At 26.3% G+C, this 21977-nt stretch overlaps 1 protein-coding gene across 1 annotated transcript in view; it reads right to left on the bottom strand.

Annotated features, from left to right (window-relative positions):
- Positions 1 to 21977, bottom strand: part of LOC112598507 (inactive tyrosine-protein kinase 7-like) — a 208726-nt gene that overhangs the window by 37948 nt on the left and 148801 nt on the right. The window contains exon 3 of the mRNA XM_025344996.1: positions 4788 to 4998. Within this exon, the coding sequence (XP_025200781.1) occupies positions 4788 to 4998 (211 nt within the window). The remainder of the gene's footprint in view (positions 1 to 4787; positions 4999 to 21977) is intronic.

Raw genomic sequence — 21977 nt, 5'->3', positions numbered from 1 at the left:
GTTAGTAAAATTTACATTTTTACCTTTTAATTTTATCTGCACTCTTTTATTTCTAAGAATTACGTATATTATATAGTATTATTACTATTATTACAATATTAATTAAATTTCTAAATGTTAAATAGAGTTTAAGTGTATATATTGAGTATTATTGACGAGTTAAATTGCATTTAGTATACTTCACTCTCGTGGGGATCATTGACCATGAAATATCGTCCGCCGCTATCTTATTCTGTATTTCTTTTTTACAAATAAAATTCTGCACTGACTTATTGCATTTAAAAATGTGTTTATCAATAAAAGTTAACTATGTACAAACAAACCAAATTTAACATTATTCATCATAATCTATCATTATTGATTTGTGATAATCAACTCAATTAACCCATTATGACATCACAAAAATTTAAGTCTATCGTATCCCTGTTTATCATTTATGAAGCACGTATACAGAGCATGTACATTTGCATACCAAATGAATCTTCAAATTCAGATCCCAACAATGGTTGGATTACTTCCATTGTATAAAAACGTTTAAATATTTTTCCTTCTATTCCAAATTCAAGATATCAATCAAATACAAAAGTATGTTTCATAAAATTGCTTCTCTCTATTCTCAAATTAAAAAAAAGTCTTGAACCCAAAAGAATAGATCAAGAATCAAAACTCGACCTTATTCGCATATCAAACTTCTGTCACCTATATTTATTCGTGTTAACGTATGCAAGCTAGTTTGTAGTTTGAAATTCGTAAAAACTTTTCTTTTGATAACTAAGTTTTAAAATTTAATATAAGATTTTTCAGAAGTAGTTCATATTTAAACCATAAAATCTAAAGAAAATTATTTTTTACAGACATTTTAATTTTAAATTTGGACGAAATTACTCAATGAAACGATAAATTACGATATTAATTATTTTGTTATAATTTAAAAACCTTATTCGTGGGAACTTCAACTTTAATGTGTTTTATTATACACAATGAAATTTTTGATTTATTTTAAAATATTATATTTTTACGGGTACTATGAATCTATTTTTACTGTTCTACGGTATTTAATAAATACTATTTATAGAAAGATTCTATTACATTTTTAGTTAAAAAAATATTGTAAAATATACGTAAAATTGCTTCATGTAAACGATATAAACTTCTCTAGGTAGTGCACTTTATTAACTGTCTAAACTTGTGACCGTTGAAATCAAAGAAAACAGTAAACAAGACTTTCGTGTTTCGCTGAATTTTTCGCGGTCAACTCGAAAACGTTTATACCATTTATTAATTTGATGCAAATTCTCTGATTCAATTTTTTTTTTTCAAAAAAAAAAAAATTAAAAAAAAATTGCAGATTGACTTAAACACGTGAAAGTTATTTGACAAGGAATTGATCAGCTAACATAATAATCAGTGTATCTATACAGATATTTCAAAGATAGGTGTACCAAATAAAAAAAATAAAACAATTCTCTAATTGGACATTCCAAGGTATTTAAAAATGTTGTTTTTTCTTTTTAACATTCCTCATACGACACGAAGCGCACGATCATTTGAGCGTGTATCCCGACGCGGAATCGGCCTTTCCTTAAATCACTACAGTATGGCGATATGTGCGACCCATACTCATAATATATTATGTATATCATATTAGATAGCGTATGAAAATAAAAACGCTTTTAAAGTATTGATTTCAACAAATAGTTGCGTATAACTGCGAGACGGCTGCATAATCCGCCCGCAGACTTTTGTACGTGCGATCTCGAAACATTTTTACATTACTCCTGTTTTGAATTACATGTTTCTTAATCTGGTAGTTGAGAGCAAGACGGTTAGGTCGGTTCTTTCTTATTTCTTTCATCTCATTCACTCTCAATCTCTCTCTCACACTCTCTCTTTATCTATCTATCGCATACTGTCTCTCCTCTCTTTATTTTTGCTCCTTTTTCTCCTGACGTTTGGGAGAAGTGAGAAGGAGGTGAGGCGTAGAGAGTTATCGATATATATGTATATGTATACTCCATATATCTATATATACCGTACAAAACGTAATTTTTTTCGAACCCCACCATTAAACTCGGATTACAGAAAATCGTTAAACGTACCATTGTAATGTGTTACACAAATATCTCGCGATAAAATCATTCGTTCTATTTTGCTATTGATGAACCGAAAACGAAAAACTAACATAACTCACAACAAAAGCCTCTCTTTTTTGTTGTTTTTTCTTTGTTTTTTTTTCATCATGAATCTTGATCAGGAGGAAGTTCTTAATTATCTTAAAGATTGTAATATTATTATAAAGATACAAAAAAGTATATGCGATAAATACGATAAAAAACCGATTCACTGATGAGTGAGTGTTACTATACCAAAAATCGAATGTTTAAAATTACGTATTTTGACGACTATAGTTATGAAAGTAAACAATGATTATAATTTTATAATTTATAATGGATAAAAAATATACGTGTTAGTTGAAAGAATTATGTGTTTTATTCATACACCATTTAAAATGAAAATTGTCAAATTGTCGACATATTGTCCATTATTGATCAAAAATATGGCCTTTTAAAATGTGCTGACTATAGCAAAAGAGTCGGTGATGAACTTTATTCCAAAATCTCAACAGTACTTCGATTATATTGTATGAAATAATAGTTTTTTCATGCTGTTTATCGATTCGACACACGTCCAAATTGATGTATCGTTTATATTATGTATAATATAGTAAACGTGATTATTGTATTACATTAATGTCATTACGAGACGCAAGTTCAGGTAATATAGACAAAGTCACAAAAACGTATGTTTTAAAAACACATTCCTATTTAAATAGTTGTATTCATCACAGGCTAAAAATAAATTAATGTTTTGGTTTAACAATATACTTAGAAGAAAATAGTGTCTTGGATTGAAAACAATCAACTGTTTGTGCACGTATTCGTATGCTCGGAAAAGCGTGTGATGTACAACATTTATTATTATAGCTGTTTTAAAAAAAAAAAATCTTTCCAAAGGACGCGTGGGATAGAATCATATTGTCGGGATATAAAAATTAAGGATGTATATGGTAACAATATTATACTATTATATTATAAAGGTCGGTAGAATAATAATTACTATTAAATTATACTATACCTTTTTTTTTCGTTATAATATTCTATATATTATAATGGTTGGCAGTGGCGGCAGTATTCTGATACTGATACGGACATACGGTAATAATTTACTAATTTCAAAAAAACGGACAGTATTTATGATTTTTTTTCATACTATTTTTTTAATTATTTTACAGATACTACCGCATTTTTACCATACACACAAAGTTCAACTAATGAAAATTCCATTAATTTAATATTATTACCTATATGATATATATATATATATATATATATATATATTTATATACTAGGTTTGTGTCTCGACACTGCAGTGGTTTCGTGCGTGAAATTACGTTTTAAAGTGTTATAAAATTATGGATTAACCATCCAAGTGTGTGTATAATTGTATTTAATAATATAATATACGATATTAACTCGCCTCTTATAATGCCTGTTTCGTTATTATTTTTTTTTCATTTATTAATATCAACCGGGTTCATCTGTATTAACAGTAGACATATTTTTATTTTATTTTTACTTTTAATGGTTTATGAAAACGCAAAAAGTCCAACATAGGTATACTCTACGTCGAATTAATTTATGTTCATGCATAAATATATACATATATATATATATATATATATATATAATGAGAGAGTCCGGTTCGTTAATTTTACAACGAAACGTGTAACAATATTGTGCGGTTCTTTGTATTCGTCTCTTTAATTATCGTTTGCGCCATTAAACTATTCGATTATGTTGGGTATATGTAGTATAGTTGTTTGGACTATAGGCGATGTATAGTAATTTGACGGTTTTAAAATGATCGAATTAATTAAATTTTTAATTTTAACACTCCGATTTTACTCATTTATAGCGTCAGTTATGATAGTAGACATAAATCATCATACAAGTACAAATTAAAGGCTTGATCAATCATAAAATTATTTCTAGCCTTTCTCTGTATTATTAAATGGTTAAAACATATCGACTTTGTTGAAAAATTAAATTTTTTAATTACTGGGTGATTGGAGTTTACTCATTCAATGATTTTTATGTTTTTCATATAAAATTATTATTATTTCATATTTATTTTTAAAGTTTTACTGTCTACTAACTTATTTGATAATGCAGGTATAAACAATATCGAAATTTTTTGATTTCATATTTTTTTGAAAATTTCAATGTTAAAGTATTGTGTATTGAACGAACATTTTATTGTTTATAAATGTAAGCATAATATTATAAAGTTTTGAAGAACGGATTGGTGGGAAAGACAAATATTGTTCTTGTACTTTGCGAGTTTGCACTGCGTACCACATCGCTCTTTCACACCCTAAATGTTTATTATAATAAACTATTGATTTTGTATACGATATAGTAACAGTTTATACATTGAAATTTTTGGAAAAATATTACTCCCGGGTATGAAATTTAAAATAAGTTCGACCATTTAAGTGATGAAAAAAAATTGCGATGATGCGTATAAAATAAAAAAAATATGATATCGCTTGTGTAGCAACACGTTTAAAGCATCAACGAGAAGAATACACATTCTTATTGCATTGTTATATTTCTCATTTGTCTTATACAACGTGATTTCTAATTATATATTTTGCAGAGCGTGCTGATTTACATTTATATGGATGAAACACAATTTGTTGTAATTTTCTATATGCTATGACTTACCTACGACGTTGAGCTGGAATGCCAAACTCATTTTGGGTTCGGTATTTACTTGGCATTCATAGATTCCGGCGTCTCTTGGTTGAGCAAATTTAATCAGTAGGGTCCAATTGTCCGAGTTATCCGGGTGGATGACTTGGAATCTCTGGTCACTGGTGTAAGTCAGCACTCCCGCCGTTAGTATGTGCAAGTCTCTCTTCCGCATCCACGATACCTGCGTGTACACGTTAAAAACAACGCCATTAACAACAAAAATAATAACGGCAACAGAAACAACAATAATTATAATAGTAATAATAATAATAATAATAATAATATAAAAATAACGAGTCGTTTTCGTTTCGAAGTTTGATGCGTGTTGGTTTTATGGTTTATCTATTATTAGTGGAATACTGAGTCTTCGCATACGACAGCGAGGTCGTGTCAAATCTTCTCATGGATTTGTCGATTACATTATAAATATATATTTAGTGGATATTCACGATCAAAAAAATTTGTTTTGTAAAAAAATAAATAAACATAATAGTTTTTTGTTTTATATGTACAATTTTAAACTATGTAATTTATTTTAAGTTTTTAGGTAGAATACATTTATACTGACTGAAATATCAGTGATGTAAATTATAGTCATATCGATGGTGAGTTTCTCGTCAATATTTTATTCATAATAAATACACAATAATTTATTACTACAGTGTGACATTTAATTCATAATTTATTGAACGCTCAGTTTATTTTGTATCGTGATATTTTATTTTAATACTTTTATTATGATCAATATTAAACGATAATAATTCCAAGAATATTTTTCAGAAGGTTTATAGGCTGAATAAATTTTCAAAAACACATATTTTTAGTATAGCTATATTTTTGTAAGAGATAAACTTTCATCGAAGTTGGTGATCAGAGTATTTTTTCTACTAGAAAAGTGTCTTCACAAAAAAAAGAAAATGCATAATCGTAAAATCAATACATTCATCGCTTCATTTCGAAACTATAACATTTCCATTATTGAAATTATTATTTTTATGAATGTAAGGCAAAGAAGGTATTCTACTTTTAATCAAATATGACTGATATTAATAAAAATTACAATACATTTTTGCTTAAAGTATTGAATCAAACATAATAGTGTCACTTTATGGTATACTAACATTGTAAGTAAATATTGCTTTTTGATTTATTTATTGAATCAAAAATAACTATTTTAACTCATCTTTTTATCGGTAAATAAATAAATACTAATAATTCAATGATTAATTGTTTATAAATACTTATATCATGTTTCAATATCAAGTTAGAAAAAACGTGGAAACAATCTCTGAAATATAATAGAGATTAATATGATACTATACATTCTGGTATAATTATATAGTAATAATAATATTTAAAAATTATTGAGCAAAAATGTATTTTAATGCAGAAAACGAATGTATAAACTAATCAAAATGACATTCTTTATCTTTGAAATGAATATGTTCCTATGTAAATTATTTAGTTTACTATAGAGGTTTAAAAAAACGTACATAAAATTAAAAATATTGCCAATTCTTTTTCATAGTTATATTTAATTTTTTCTTTAACTTCTTTTTTACTTCTTCATTAAAATTTGTGTTGTTCTAATATACATTTACAGCTTATTTAAGTACCAGCTTATTTGATGTAAATAATTAGTTAGTAGGAATGGAAACTGGACACTTAGTCCACTCAAATTGTTTTGATGCAATTGCAGTGAGTTTATATTATTATTTTTAATTTAATAGCAAAAGATAAATAATATAATTTTAAAAACGATTTTAACCGGAATACATATACTTATATGTTTATAGAACATTTTTCAAATTTTAAGTGCTCATAAAAATAATTTATGAGTTATGATTTCAAAATGTATTAAATGTAAAAACACATATGATAGAATAACATTTTCGTATTAAATGCCAATCCTTTATAAGTTAAAAATTAAATGGAAAAAACCAACTTAAATTTTCTACAAGCTATCGAAGTTACACTTTATATTTATATTGTTTATACCAATTTATATATACCAGTAAACTTTAATGAGCACCGATAAATGCGATTAAAGTAAAAAACATAATAAAAGTTATTGCTCAAAAACTAAAAGATAATTTAGAAACGAACAATATAGACATTAAATAATTAATTAATTATTTATAAGGTATATTTCATTAATGGAAAAATTCATAGGAAAAAACTATTTAAACCAATATCAATGATTATAATTAAATTAAATAATCGCAAAATATAATTCAATACAGTATACGATATTAAGCTGGACGTTTAATTGTATTTGATCGAAATTAAATTGAAATAAAAAAATTAAAAACAAACGTACTAGATTAAATTAATAATAAATTGGAAGACGATTTGACACGATGTGAAAACTTTTTTTTCTTTTAAAACCAATGTAATATTTTTATATTTTGGTAAAATGTAATTTAGGGACAAAAAAAAAAAAAAAAAATAAATAAAATGATTTAGTGGTCATAAAAAAATGCTATATACTTGTACTATAAAAACAATACGATATCGGATTTGTCATATTTCAAGGGAAGAGAAGAAAAAAATAATTTTTCTATACCACAGTGTCTGAATAAATGAAGATAAGACTTGTTTTCAAAATTTTCTAATCTAGAAGCTGACCTGTTGTGGGATCGCAATTACATTGGACATTTGAAAACAACTCTCTCTAACTCATCAAAGTAGTAATGACTTCCGTAAGTTTACTGTTGGTGTGCCGATAGAAAAAAAAAATGAAAAAAGAGGATTACTAGAGGATATTATAATGTTATGTACATCCTTCAGATGGCGGTGAAATAAAGATGGATTTTTAATTATTTACAAAATGATTTATTATAGGAAACATTAGATATAACTGTTTTACTAATATTATAATTTTTGGACAAAACAAAAATATCATGTTTCATTGTACCTACTTATATTATAAGTACTAAAATATACTTTAGATTATTTTTAATGTTAATAAGTTTCTTAAAACAATATTATATGTCGGGAAAATATAATAGAAATATTTATTATAAGTTTTTTCATTGATTTGCCGGTCAATGAATACATTATAAAATTATGTATTATCTTAATAATGGAAAAATGTCAAAGGAATCGCTTTAAATTTTCGTCGACCAATTTTTTTTTTTTTTTTTTAAATAAAGCTATAATAGTACTTACAAGTATTAGCCAAATGGGTTAATACAGTAAATACAATTTGATATCTATTAATTTAGTTTGAACATGTTTCCGTTCTATTTTTGAAGTCAACATTAATAATATCTAACTTAATATTGGTTAATAAAATTAATTCATTTATAATTTATTATATTTTCGTTTCCGACTAGAGTGAAGAAGCTTTATTGGTTGTACAGTACCTAATGTGCTTTATTTGAACTGCGCTCGTTTCGGTGGCATTCGTGTTTCGAATATTTCATCCACAGTATATGTGCAATGAACTGGAAGTTTGAACAAGTACTATATTATATAATATATTGAAGAATTTATTAGAGGCTCCGAAATAATAATAAAAAAAATATCTAATAATATTATTTTAATTGTCATGTTCACTATATTTTTTGGTTCCAAAAAAAAAAAAAAGTACATAGTTAATCAATAAAATATAATAGAGTTTAAGATTACGGCTATAATGAAAACGTCGATAAAATACAAGTATATAAACCGTTGAAATTTCTTGGTAACGACACAATTTACCAAATGTTCAAGAATATAAAATCAACTCACGAACGGTCTGACCAATTGGTAACGGTATTTAATACATGGCTAAGAGATAATTGTACGTTTCTGTCTGATTTATTCTATTAGTTTTTAAATTAATAACATTTTGTAACGTACACTAATAGTTTTTCACGTTCTAAAAGTATAGCGTACATTATTTAAATCGAATTATTTAAAATATACGAAACAATCTAGGATATATTAAGTTTCTAATTGCTTCGGAGCAGTCGTTCTTAGAAAATCGAGATTAACCGTCAGTTGACGAGCTTCATTTATTATCTTATTACGAGGCATTGTTCATTGTTTTTAAATTAAAAAAAGACATAATAATAGCGTATTACTATCCCACTAGAGTAGATCTACTATATTATATTGTAAAACTATAGTGAACCTTAAACTTTACGAATAAAGTGCATATAAAGACATGCGCGTGATATATATAATATTTATAGTCTATTGGAAATTTAATCACCGTATTTAAGAATTCTGAAAAAAAAATTTATAGTGACAAAATATTTGTACATTGAGTATTGTGTGAATCTGAGTAAACATCGCAGGATAAATAAATTATCTCTTATCAAAAACCGTATGTAAAACAATTTCATACCGTAAAAAGGGCAACATTAGAGAGGGTGCGGAGTGTATAAAATATGGGCTGAATCGACTAAAAAATGTGTTCTCGAGATATATTGTTAAATTTTTGTCCAAGTTCAAAGTAAATATATTATTATTATTTTTCAATTAGTTATCATTGTTCGTGTCGGTGCACTCAGAATTCGACCCAACAATTACGTGTGCACATCCAACACATACTCACACTACTGTATCTGACAAGTACTAAGCGTATGCTAATAATGTAGATTTATTTTTCTAATGTGAACTAGAGTAAACGTTAAAATATTGGTACACAGTGACGCTAATCGAGAATACGTCAAAAAGAGATTAAACGAAATTATTATCCCGTTAAGCTTTTTTAATTTTTGCTTTGATTTTGAACCCTGACTGCGAACGTTGACACTATGGTTAGTTTTCGGTATTCACGACACCTGACGAGTATGACGAAATCGTGCTCGATACCCGGTGCAACATCAGCTAATGTCAACGGTAATATTTTTTTAGATTCAGATTATTGTTGAGCGGGTAGCTTATCATTGTTGTTTTATAACGAATATTTTTTTACATGGTAAAAATATTGAAAAACTGTTGCTGATGTCACACATAAAAATGAACAATATTATATTTACCAAAACGACAAATACTCATTGAATTTTCAAATAGTTTTTGTAATAGTCACGGAAATATATTATCGTGCTTTATTTATTCTTTTACGAAATCTCAACCATTTTACTGAATAGTAGTCAAGACTCCGTTAAAAAACGGTTTATTTCAAACCCAAATGATTTATCATCACTTTCGAAATAAAAAACGGCCCTCTTGGAGTGCTACCCAATAATCTCGTAGGTCACTTTTTCTTTTGGATTGATTTCATTGTCATTTACCGGTCAGAAAGCATCGCTATATCTTAACCTGTAAGTGTTTTTCTTCGAAGAGAACTCATTCTGATTTTGATTGCTTTTGAAGGTTGTATATAATTTAGTAACTAACCTAACATATATATATTTTTTAATGTACTTTGGTAGCTAGTACTACCAACTTAATGAAAAACAAAATAAAAACAATCGTTTATATTCATTCTATTTTAAAATAAATTGAAAGTATCTGTCAATGATGTTCGTGATCCAAAAATAAATGACAACTTAACATGCTAAAAATTGCTTTAGAAATATTTTAGCCAATAAAATCCCGTTAAATGTCGTAAATAATCAAATTAATCAGGTACCAATCTATAGTAATTTTTATTTGAAATACATTAAATATTAGATTCGTGCACAGTAACACAGTACAAAGTTTCTTAAAAAAAAAAAAATTAACAGCGTTTTATTGAAATACATGTTTAATTGAATTGTAAATATATACTTTCGTGTAAAAACGTTTCAATTAATTTTTAGTATGCGCTTTTAAAGAATAAAATATATATATAATCGTTTATTTTCAATCTTTCAAAGCGTCATGTTCATTATTAAAAAAAAAAAAAAAAAAAATAAATATTTATTTCAAAACGTAATATTTCATTTCGAATAATAAATAAATTATTTTTAAAATCAAAATACATGAAACTAAAGTTGTTTTTTTTGGTTAAAATAATAGAATAAAAGTTGTACTTTGAGCTGTTAAAAATAGATTACAGATTCAGCTTTGTAGATGACATATAAGCAACTTTTAAAATATAAATACGAACACTTTTTTAAAGGGTGTACTATAATAATTCGTGAATAGAATGAAAAAGTATTGCGAACATATTGAATACGGATAGAATTGGAAATATAATCTCGCGTAATGTATTAGTTTTCTGAATAGACGTTTTGGACGGAACTATAAAAATATTAATGTACACACTATACAACTATAACTCTAGATTGCACAACATTATATTGTAAAATAAAAATCATATCAGCTTAAAATAATATACATTTTTATTCGTGTAAATGTCATATCAATAATCATGTAAAATAAGATTATCAGTTTTTCTGTAATGAAATAATAAAATACTAAATGAAAAATGTTATTGTTATTCTGGGACTATTTATTTTTACAATATATATATATTATAATATATTGTCTTGCACGGCGATGCTAAGGTTGCAGTTGAACAAACAACTAATAATAGTGTTCTGTTTTGGGTGATAATTTTATTAAAATAGAAGCGAGAAAGAGAAAAGTGCTTTTACAGTTGCAGACGACATATTAATAAAAACATCGTGGAAGCTCAATTAAATGAACAATAATAGGTGTCTAAGTTTTCATTAACTTAAATAAATAAAATTTTCTGTATGTTAACATCGCATTAATAAATAATTATAATTATATAACCAAGTATCAAAAAAAGGTTCAATTTATTTTTAGGCCTTGTATTTAATGTTAAAAAAGCGATAAAATTACGAGAACACCAACGACAAAATTTTGTAATATAATAAAATATTAATATTAATATATATATATATTTATGTATAAAATAATGAGAGGCTTAAGTTTCAGTGTTTGATAAAAAAAAAAAAAAAATAAATAGGCCAACAAATATTATCGTTAATATTATGTATAAAAATTCAACATAATGTGGAATACATATAGCTATTACAACTGTGGTAAAGAAATTCACGTCGGAGATACGTACGAGTTGTGTGCGTACATAAATAAAGTATTTTTGGAGTAGTTTTATATAATTTATATGTGTGCGCGTATATGAGGGAGAGTAAAAAAAAATCCATCAGGAAGTCGCGTTCTGTCATATCTGGCTGCTGCCTTTCCTACGAAATACTAACATGTATTGTTTGCTCGAATTTTCGACTAACTTTGTTGGAATAGCTTGGTGAATAGGGTTTATTAAAAAAAAGGTACGTGTAAATGAAAAATTGCTATTTCACGCGAGAAGTAAGTTACACGAATATCATTTATACGTGCACGCTGTAATATATTTACATTAAAATAGCGTGTTTATTAAAATACCTATAGTTGTACATTTGTAATCCATACTAAAATAAACAGACTTGGGTTTATTGGGCGTACATGATGCTTTGATCATCACCAATTTACCGTTTATTCAAAAGCCATCAATAGTTTTTAAAAATGAGTATACGTTTTCTAACGTTTCAAAATACAAATTAAATTTTTAAATTCCCTGCCGGCAGGTACGTGAATATAGTTTAAACTATATAATTTAATTACCTGCTGCCAACCAAATAATTGTTTTCCCCAACAATTACCGAAATAAAGTGTACATAGTAAGAAAATACTCAACTCGTTTTAGAATCGAATACAATGAATTCTTAACTTACTCCCTTTTCAATATATTTTAAGTTTTTATTGTAAAATCATGCTTGAGAGTGGTCGGGTTTTGGATAGATAGAAAGACAATGAAGAACTGTGTTGTTGCCTGTTGGTGCTACGCAAATATATATAATACCGTAAATTCAATTTTAAACGATTTGTAAACATCTATAGTCTATACTATCTACATAATATGTTATATGTGTTTCAATTTGTATTTGAGATAGCTGACAACGAAGGGAATGATCATAAAAACTGAAACGCAGTACGATTGTTTTAGTAACGACCAATGAACATAACTTTTAGCGGACTTTTGATATCAAGTAAATATTGAAGGTGCAAAGTTAAAATTCCATCTATGGCCATACACGTGAATCAAGAGGACATAAAAACACCTAAAAGCCGTCTTCTGAAATACACGTTAAGAAATATATATATTAGACACGTTTTTAACTAAGAGCGGGGCTGGAATAGCAATCATCAAAAAGTATAAAAAAAAGAACAATAGGACAACCATGTACCTATATACACATATATTGTCTAAATAACATTGTTGAATCCTTTGTTGTTCAGAGAGAATAGAATTTAAAATGGACAGAGAAGAAAACATGTCATTCTTGGCAATTCGGTAAGTACAATAAGAGTTATTTGAAATAAGTTCGAACTGACAAAGTACGTGGAATACATTATTCAGAAGGTTTAAACTTGGCAAAAAATCTATAATTAATTTTAACGTGAGAGATTGTGGCACTGTATCTACTCCGAATTAGTTTCGAATAATGAATACGCTGAAGCCCGGAAATTAAAAAAAAAAATACGCGACAATATATAGTACATACGAACATAAATATTCTACTTCGACCACAAATTACTGGAAAAATAAAATAAAAGAAAAAAACGGATTACGTCTACTCTTAATTCGACCAAATGTCCATTCGTCAAACGAATTTCATCAAAACCATTAAATTGATGGAAATCTATTAAAACTAAATATGTAAAATCTCTGTGTTTAAATTAATTTTCTAGTGAAAAATAAGTAAATTTATCACGACTTCATGGGTGTTTCATATGAGTTTAAATTTATGCTGCAGAAAAAATTCACACAGAATATAAATTCAATTTGATTCTTTAAGTAAAAAACGATTTGGTACTACTTTATATAAAAATATTAACTTAGGAAATCCATAGATCGTGTTATTTTACTATATTGTGAGTTTTTGATTGTTATTCCTATGCGACTAAGTAAGGTGTGTTGATTTATGTGAATATTGTATATCTACAATTTTGAATAGAAACTGGAGTGTATATAGAAAATTGCATATAATATGCATTGTATTATGCATAATTAATAATTACTTTTAAAATATCACAGTTTATTATGCTTATAAATGAGTTATTTAAAAAAAAATATATAATATAATGTAATGATATACACGTTATGATATATCATGCAAATTAATTTAATAACGCTTAAATTATACATAACTTTAGTTATGAATATAATAATTACATTTAAAAAACCAATTATTAAATTAACCATCAACTCGCATTATACTAATCTTATAATATTTTCTAATATACGACAAGCTTATCATGAAATCATACCGCAATCTTTGGTTTGGTTATATTCAATAGAATCTCATTACCTCTATATAAGCTCATACAATGTGTAAAATGTAAAACGGTGTTCAGTTGCTTATTCTATAATACACTTAATCTTATATATTTTTATTTTTTTATAAAAACGACATTATTCATGTTAATAATTATAGTATTTAATTTTTGTTATTAAAAAGCTAAATACTAATTTATCTCTTCTGCTTTTTTATAGCTTATAATAAAAAAATAAATAAATAACAAATCCAAGTCAATATTTGTGAAGACAAATTGTATAAACTACGGTCCAAATTGCGAATTCTACAAAAGGTAAGAGATATTCAGTCAACAAACATCGTATATATAATTATACGATATTAAATCAAACAATCTATATTCTCAAAACAATTCACTATTTACCTCATTCATATTTTTACATAATTTTTTTTAAAATTATAATTAAATTTAAAAAATCAATTTTAATAAAAAAAAAAACAAGTTATTTGCTCAAAATTGTTTCTATGTTTTTATTATGAAAATATTTAAAAGTTGGTCAAGATAAAGAGATAGGTTGTAAATCCACTCTTATTTAGTGTGTTGCAGTATTCAATTTGAAAGTAATATAATAATTTATTTTATATATTACACGATTGTGAGAAGAGCATGTTCAAAATCATGTGTAATATCTAAAAAAAAAAAATGTGTATAGTTGTCGGTACGTAGTAGTTTTTTCTATGTTAAGCGAAAATGCTTAAAACTCGACCCGTTTAAAGTACCAGCCACATTCAATATCCAATCTTCAAAGATAAAATATAAAAATTTTTCGAGTACTTTTTATATACAAAAAGTGATAACAAGAAAAAAATAATAATATTAGAAAATATTATTAGAAAACCAAAACATCACGAATATTGTTGTTACTATATAGTGCATTATGTAAATATTGTTAAGTTCTACATATAAATAAATTTAACTTGTGCAAAGATTAAAAAAATAAAAATATTTTGTTACTGAGTACATTTAAAAAAAAATAAATTAAATGAACCATGAAAGGAATTCGTTATTTGTTTAAGTGATCTTATATTTCTATACATTGTAAAAACATGGTTATTTATATTTTTATCATTGTATTTTTTTTTTTTTTATTTAAATAAATATCATTGTACTTATCAAAAACATATATTAGGTGATGGTTTTTAGTAATAATGCATATTAGATAGATTAACCAATGGTACTTGTATACATATATGGACTCCTCGGAATTTATGATTTTTAAAGTAAAATTACTTAAAACTTTAATGACCTAAAATAAGAAAAAAATCAATGAGATATATTAATCGATATATAAAGTGGATGTCAAGAAAAGTTAAAAATTATATTTACAATTAAAATATATTATTTTTTATACTAAAAATATTATTATGTATATTATAAAATCAATGTCAATATCCAATAACACCATTCTCATGGCTTATAAGCTAAAAAAAACTGTCTATTATTATTTTATTTACAATTATTGACTTAACGAAATTAAAACGATAGTAAAATTATAATGATACAGTATAAAAAACACAAAAAAATCAATTTATATAATTATTTTTTCAAATACATATTATTATTACACCTAATGTATTTTCAATTATTTGAAAAATAAAAATGAGTTTAGCGGGGTAATAGATAGGCAATTTCGGTACATTTCCGTGTAAACTGAAATATTATAACACAAAAATTAATTTTTTTTTTATCAATACAACATTTTCTTTTTAATAATATCAATAATATTATTATTAAGGAAAACATATTTTAATTTTTAAAAACAAGAAAAGCAATTAATTTTAACTACGAGTAATTATAGCAAAATGAACATTCAAGGATTTGTAATCTCAAATACCTAGTATAATTGATTGTTATATTTATAACTTTTAGTTTAAAATTAATAGAATAGAATATAATGGCAACAAATATTGTGATCTAATAAATAAGACTGTGAAATAATACACATTAATATATATTATAATTTTAATTTAAAATTGAAAAGTATAATATAATTTTTTACTACAAATATTAAACTTAAAGGAATATATATTTCTTCAAAAGAACTTCCGTGTGAACTAAAATGATTCAGTATAGCGTTTTTGGTCTCTTCGTGATATATATTTTTGATGAGAGGTTTGGAAGTTTATTATACATGTATTATGTCACAGTTGAAAACACTTTAATACTGATTTTGATTTCTTTTAAATTTGAAGTTAATATTCATAAGATGTTTTTTTTTTTTTAAATTAACTTTTATATTTTAAATATAAGATAACTGACTGTGGATGAATACAAAATATGTTTCAGATTATAGTTATAAACGATTAATATTAAATATTTTTGAATGCTTATATTTATATTTTTTTATTTTACAGTTTAAACTCCAAACTAAGAAAGATATTTTTAAAATATACATTTAAGTGAAACGTATTATTAAGTTTTATATAGAAAAATCAAAACTCGCATAGTTACAAGAGTGTTCAATTAAAAAAGTATTTTGATACACTAAAAAAAAAAAAAAAAAAATCATAACTGCAAATTTAAATAAGTTTACTTATTAAATCAAACGATTTGTATAACCTAAGTATATCAATCAAATGTCATCTTATTGGTTGTGATAATATTTTAACGTTAATTATACTATCATATATAATTGTACATAATTTAAAATAACGTTGATATGGAAATTTTCATAAATTTTTTTAATGGTCATAATATGAACTTCATATTATTTGTATTATTTACAAGACAAATTTTACAACACTTTGACTGAGCTTGGCCACGGCTATAATATATTTATTTTCAGAAAAAGTGGTGGAAAAATTTCGGACGTGCTTAAAACACGTCCGCTGGCAAAATTCACCGGTGCAATACCATTGTACACTTTTTACGTTTTTATCAGAAAAAACAAAATACGATTGCGCGCTTTTACCTAAAAAAAAAAAATATAACACGATTGAACGCAAAATTAATTATTTTATTTTATATTGTTGGCTCAAATTATTATAGCTTAAGAAATTCATCTACAGTATAGTACTTTGCGGTTATATATAATTATTATGACCAGTGAATACCAGTGAACTGTATGGTGGATACGATTCTGTAAATAATATAAGTGTTAGTGGCTGTGTTTTCAAACGTATTGTTTTTCCAACGTATTCACATCAGATAATATTTGATTGCGCCGGATTTTATTGATAGTTATTTAATATTGTTCGTTAACATGATATATATACATAGCGTAGCAGTCACATATCGAAATTTGATATTATATTGTGGCAGTTTCATATCGCACAGTGTGTATATTTCTGTTTTTATTTTTATAAAATTTTATTTTGGAAAGATAGAGACACAAATACGAATAAATTTGAAACAGAAAAAGTTAAGTCGTTTATTTTAGTTAATAACTACAAGTTAACGTTTTGGAAGAGCGTAAGAAATAGTCGGTATCGCTGTAAAAATAAAAATTATTCTACCAGTTTGATAAGCATGTGACCAAAGTGTTGAGATGTTAAATGAGCACAAACACGATGTGATTTTAAAATAAATTGCCGGTAGATAAATTGTGAGTTCTCGTTTAAAAAGAAAATGTGAACATTATTTGTTTAATAAGCTAAATAAAATAATTAGGTTAGAACTCAGAATTACCAAAAAGATATTCAGCCGATTTATTCTGATAAATAGTTACGGAGAAAATATATGAACGGTAATTAATGTAGAAAGAATATGCAAATAATTCCAAAATTTTTAGAAGAATTTACTCAATTATTTGATGGTTATAAAAATATTTTTAGTTATTAGTTAACTATTTTGTTGTATAGAAAAAACTTCAAATCCAGTTATATTCATTTGTAGACTAATATTTAACTATTAAGTCAATCATCTGATATTTTTCTAGAAAGAACATTTTTATATGCATATTATATCACTTAAATACATCGTAGGACACTTGTTAATTTATTTAAATCTAATAATATAAAATATTTATTTTATGTAATTTTGTTATGCCAAAGTCCGCTAAAACAAAACTTTGACATACCTGTTCTGCGTTATACGAGTATTTTAACAAGTGTTTATTTACCCATAGATTTTACAAACCTATGTTTATAATAGTGTATTATATACATAATATGGTTTGTAAGTACAATAAATCCTACAGTAACAGTTATACGAAGCTTTACGTTTTTTCCGACCTATACGAGGAAACTGGGAAATACAATATAATATAAAATACTGATAATGATGTGCATCTTACCTTAATTGGAAAATGGATGGCACGGTTATATCTTCACTTATCGGGAGTGGGTCACACATTTATGGTTATCATATTACGAGTATTAGAATTAGGATTTCAATGAAAAGTGCATTATTTTTTCAGTGCTCAATTACAATGCAATTCATGGAAAATTAAGCATAATTCGTTTCGTGTGATGGGTATTGAATTTTTTTCTGTTCTTAGAATACTTTTATTAATGTTTAGTGTACATCGATATATTATTGTGCGAGCTTTTAGAAAAATTAAAAATATTATACTAAGAAATATTACAGTTTTCGTAATGCCTGCTTTAATAGTTTTTGGATATTTTTCACCCCGTACCAAATATTTGATTTATGAATATGTAACGTACATCTTGGTGTATTTACAAAAGTTATCGGATACACGAAATTTTACTCACGCAAATAACAATTAATTGACCAGAAAACGGTTTGACAACGAGTTACAGCACGAATAAATCTATCAGTTTATTAAAGTTAACCGAAAACAACGCGGAAACCGAAAGTATGGTTGGCGCGCCCGAGATACCGATGTCGTTTCGATCGAGTTTCTACCGCGTGGTCGCATACATGCAAATACTCGGACGACCATTATCAGCTGCGCAATCCGCCCGCAATATAAACAAAAACCGTAAAATAAATCACTACCTACAAAACTTCAGGTACCTATTATTACACAATTATACCGTGTATCAGAATTTTCTTGTTATTCACCATATTCATTAATATTTTTTAAGCAAACCGATTTTATTACAGTAGTTAATAAGATGTAATTACCAGTACTAACCACTAGATAATTACACATGAATAATTTTTTCAACTATTTGGTATAATTATGGCAACGTGTTAATCGCACGGTTTACACGGAATCCGGTGAGAGAGTGATAGTACCTTATGTTAACGCCGAGAGTAAACCGTGAAAGGGACACGCGCGTATTATCAAAATATCTATAAAGAAATTTATTGTACGCGGCGGCGAGTACAGCGATGTGTTAACTCTCATAAATTATAAACCATTTATTATATCAAATTTATTACACGTCGTTGATGCCGTTAAACTCGCGCCAATTGTTCAAATATTTGGCATTCGTCTCCACGCTCCGGAGATGATGAAAAAAAAAAAAATTGTATAATTATATATTATGCAGTATACGGTACGTCATCTGTCAAGAAAATTATAAAAAACCACGGTAAATTCTTAAGCAGTACGCCTGTTATATCGCGGTATGTTTTGTACATGAATTACGAAAAACAATTTTGCCGACTATACGCAGCAGCTGTTAGTGACTGTAATCTGCGTCATAACGCTAACCGTGTCGTGTATAAAATATGTTATTAGCAAAGTAAAAAGGTACAATTAATTATTACTAGTTTTAAAATCAGGAAAACGTTTAAAAACGTAAAGTTCAGGATTACAAAAACTGTATCCGCGGAATAATTCCCGGGAACAGAACTTCGGCTCTTTTATTTCGTATTATCCGTGTAAAAATACTCTGCCGGTATTACCGTTTAATCTTGTCTAAACACATAGGTATATAATATATTATGTAACATTATAAAAATGCGTATAAACATAAATCATCATCACCGCACGCTTATTTGTGCTCAATCCGTGGTCGCACGGGTGCTTGGATTAAGCCCCATAAAACTACTCGTATTGAAATGGAGACGACGGTGTAATTTCCACGAGACAAACATGGTCGTATGTATACAGTTATGGCGACGGAGGTCGATAGACTGCGGGGACTTCGTATCTAACTGAAATTTATTTTTATGGTCGCCAACGTGCAGTGAGTATACCGCAGTTATCTATAGGTACCTAACCTACTCGTAAATAAACGTATTTTGCCGTTCGATCTATCGCTGCGAACAAAATCGTTCGTGGTCAAAGACCTAACCTATTTTTAATTTCTAGTAGTATGCATTATTTATGTTTATTCATGATCACGTATATTTGAATTCGAACAAACCATTTTTGATTGCATATTCGTGATTAATCCGCCGGTTAATAAATCTATGTATTACCTATATATATATATATATATATATATATATTTGTGGATTATTGAATCGTTGTGAAATTACATTGCACGCTACATTAGGTATGATAAACAAACATTAGTAAATTATATACACCTCGATTACGATTAATTTAATCCGACGACGGAGTCGTAAATTATCATATCGGATTAAACAATAGTCTGAATACAATTATTTCACACACCCTTTCGATGTCACAGTGACCTGCATCATAGTTTAAAATCATTCTTGCAACACTAATGTAAATCTTCAATTTCAATTGAGTCTGTGTCGCGATCGAAATCGAACAGATCATATTATGACTGTACACAAGGAAACAAAATAGATTACCTATCTTAGAGTTTCAAAGAAAATTGAGTGGTTGTGTTAGTTCACAAAGTAATTTTTGTATAGATAGAGTGATTTACCTAATATAGTTATCTCTATTTTTCCCTTTTATAAAAAATATATTCAAATTTGGATTTTTGGGATTTTAAAATATACACAGGTACTCAAAAACTCATATTTATATATTCTTGAATTTCTTGTACTACTTATTTAAAAAGTGACTTGTGGTGATATAAACTTTTGTTATTCAAATTAATCTTCCTCCTTTTTTCTATAACTTATTTAGTAAATAATTTTTTTTTTTTTTTTTAATGTAGATTTATCTATTTCAAATTTTGAACAAATAATTTATCAATAATTTAAATATTTAAAATAAGAAATAAAGATGATAGTTCTTAAAAATAGCTTTATAAAAATATTCATATAAAATACATTTCATATTAGATTTTGTATTTATATATTTTGACCATTTTTGTAAATTATTATTAATATTGATAAATTAATAATAATAATTAAAATTTTTAAATCAATTAGCTTCATTATTATAATATGGAGAATTATACTTATTAAAAAATGTTTAAATGATTCTAAAACTACTCGATTAAATTTTAATCTTGATACGTTAATTAAAAAAAAAAATATTCATTAAATAATTTACAGTCCAAAGTGTGGTTGTCATTTGAAAAACAGGAGTTTGTATTTCCGCAGAATTCTTTTTATAAAATATCTCAAAAATTTTAAAAATATGGTCTTTAAATAGTCGTACTCGTATATTTAAAGATTCAAAAAGTCAGACAATAAATAACTACATTAATGAAGAGAGAGGAGTTAGTATGTTTGGTGAATCATTATACAAATTACAAACGTAAAGTTAAGCGGACGTCATAATATTTTTCCGATTCATCAATAAATCTGTAATTTAGAAAAATATATTATGCAAACAGCTGTTAAGTGCCTAATCAATTTTTTTTTCGTCAAGTAAAGTTTTAAAACTAACAAAAAAAAAAAAAATCAAAATTTTTTTTGCGAGAACAGATGCAAATCTCTAGAGAAAGTTCAAAGTGCAAAGTTAAAATGTATTGTCACTCATTTGAGGCGATAATGATTACAATTTAACATGAACTTATTAATTAAATACGATAACGAATCAATCTTAAACTTTGGCTGGCGTTTTGTTCGGTCATTAAGTTAATTTAACTGGTTGCCATTAAGCCTGTTTACCAAATGTGAATTTATAATGATCTAATTAATTGTAATTTTATACGTAAATTG

This window comes from Melanaphis sacchari, unplaced genomic scaffold (assembly GCF_002803265.2).
Source record: "Melanaphis sacchari strain LSU unplaced genomic scaffold, SCAv2.0 Contig48_pilon_pilon, whole genome shotgun sequence".
NCBI classification, from domain to species: Eukaryota; Metazoa; Arthropoda; class Insecta; order Hemiptera; family Aphididae; genus Melanaphis; species Melanaphis sacchari.
The sequence above is the reverse complement of the archived record's forward strand: the minus strand, read 5'-3'. Positions and strand labels throughout refer to the sequence as shown.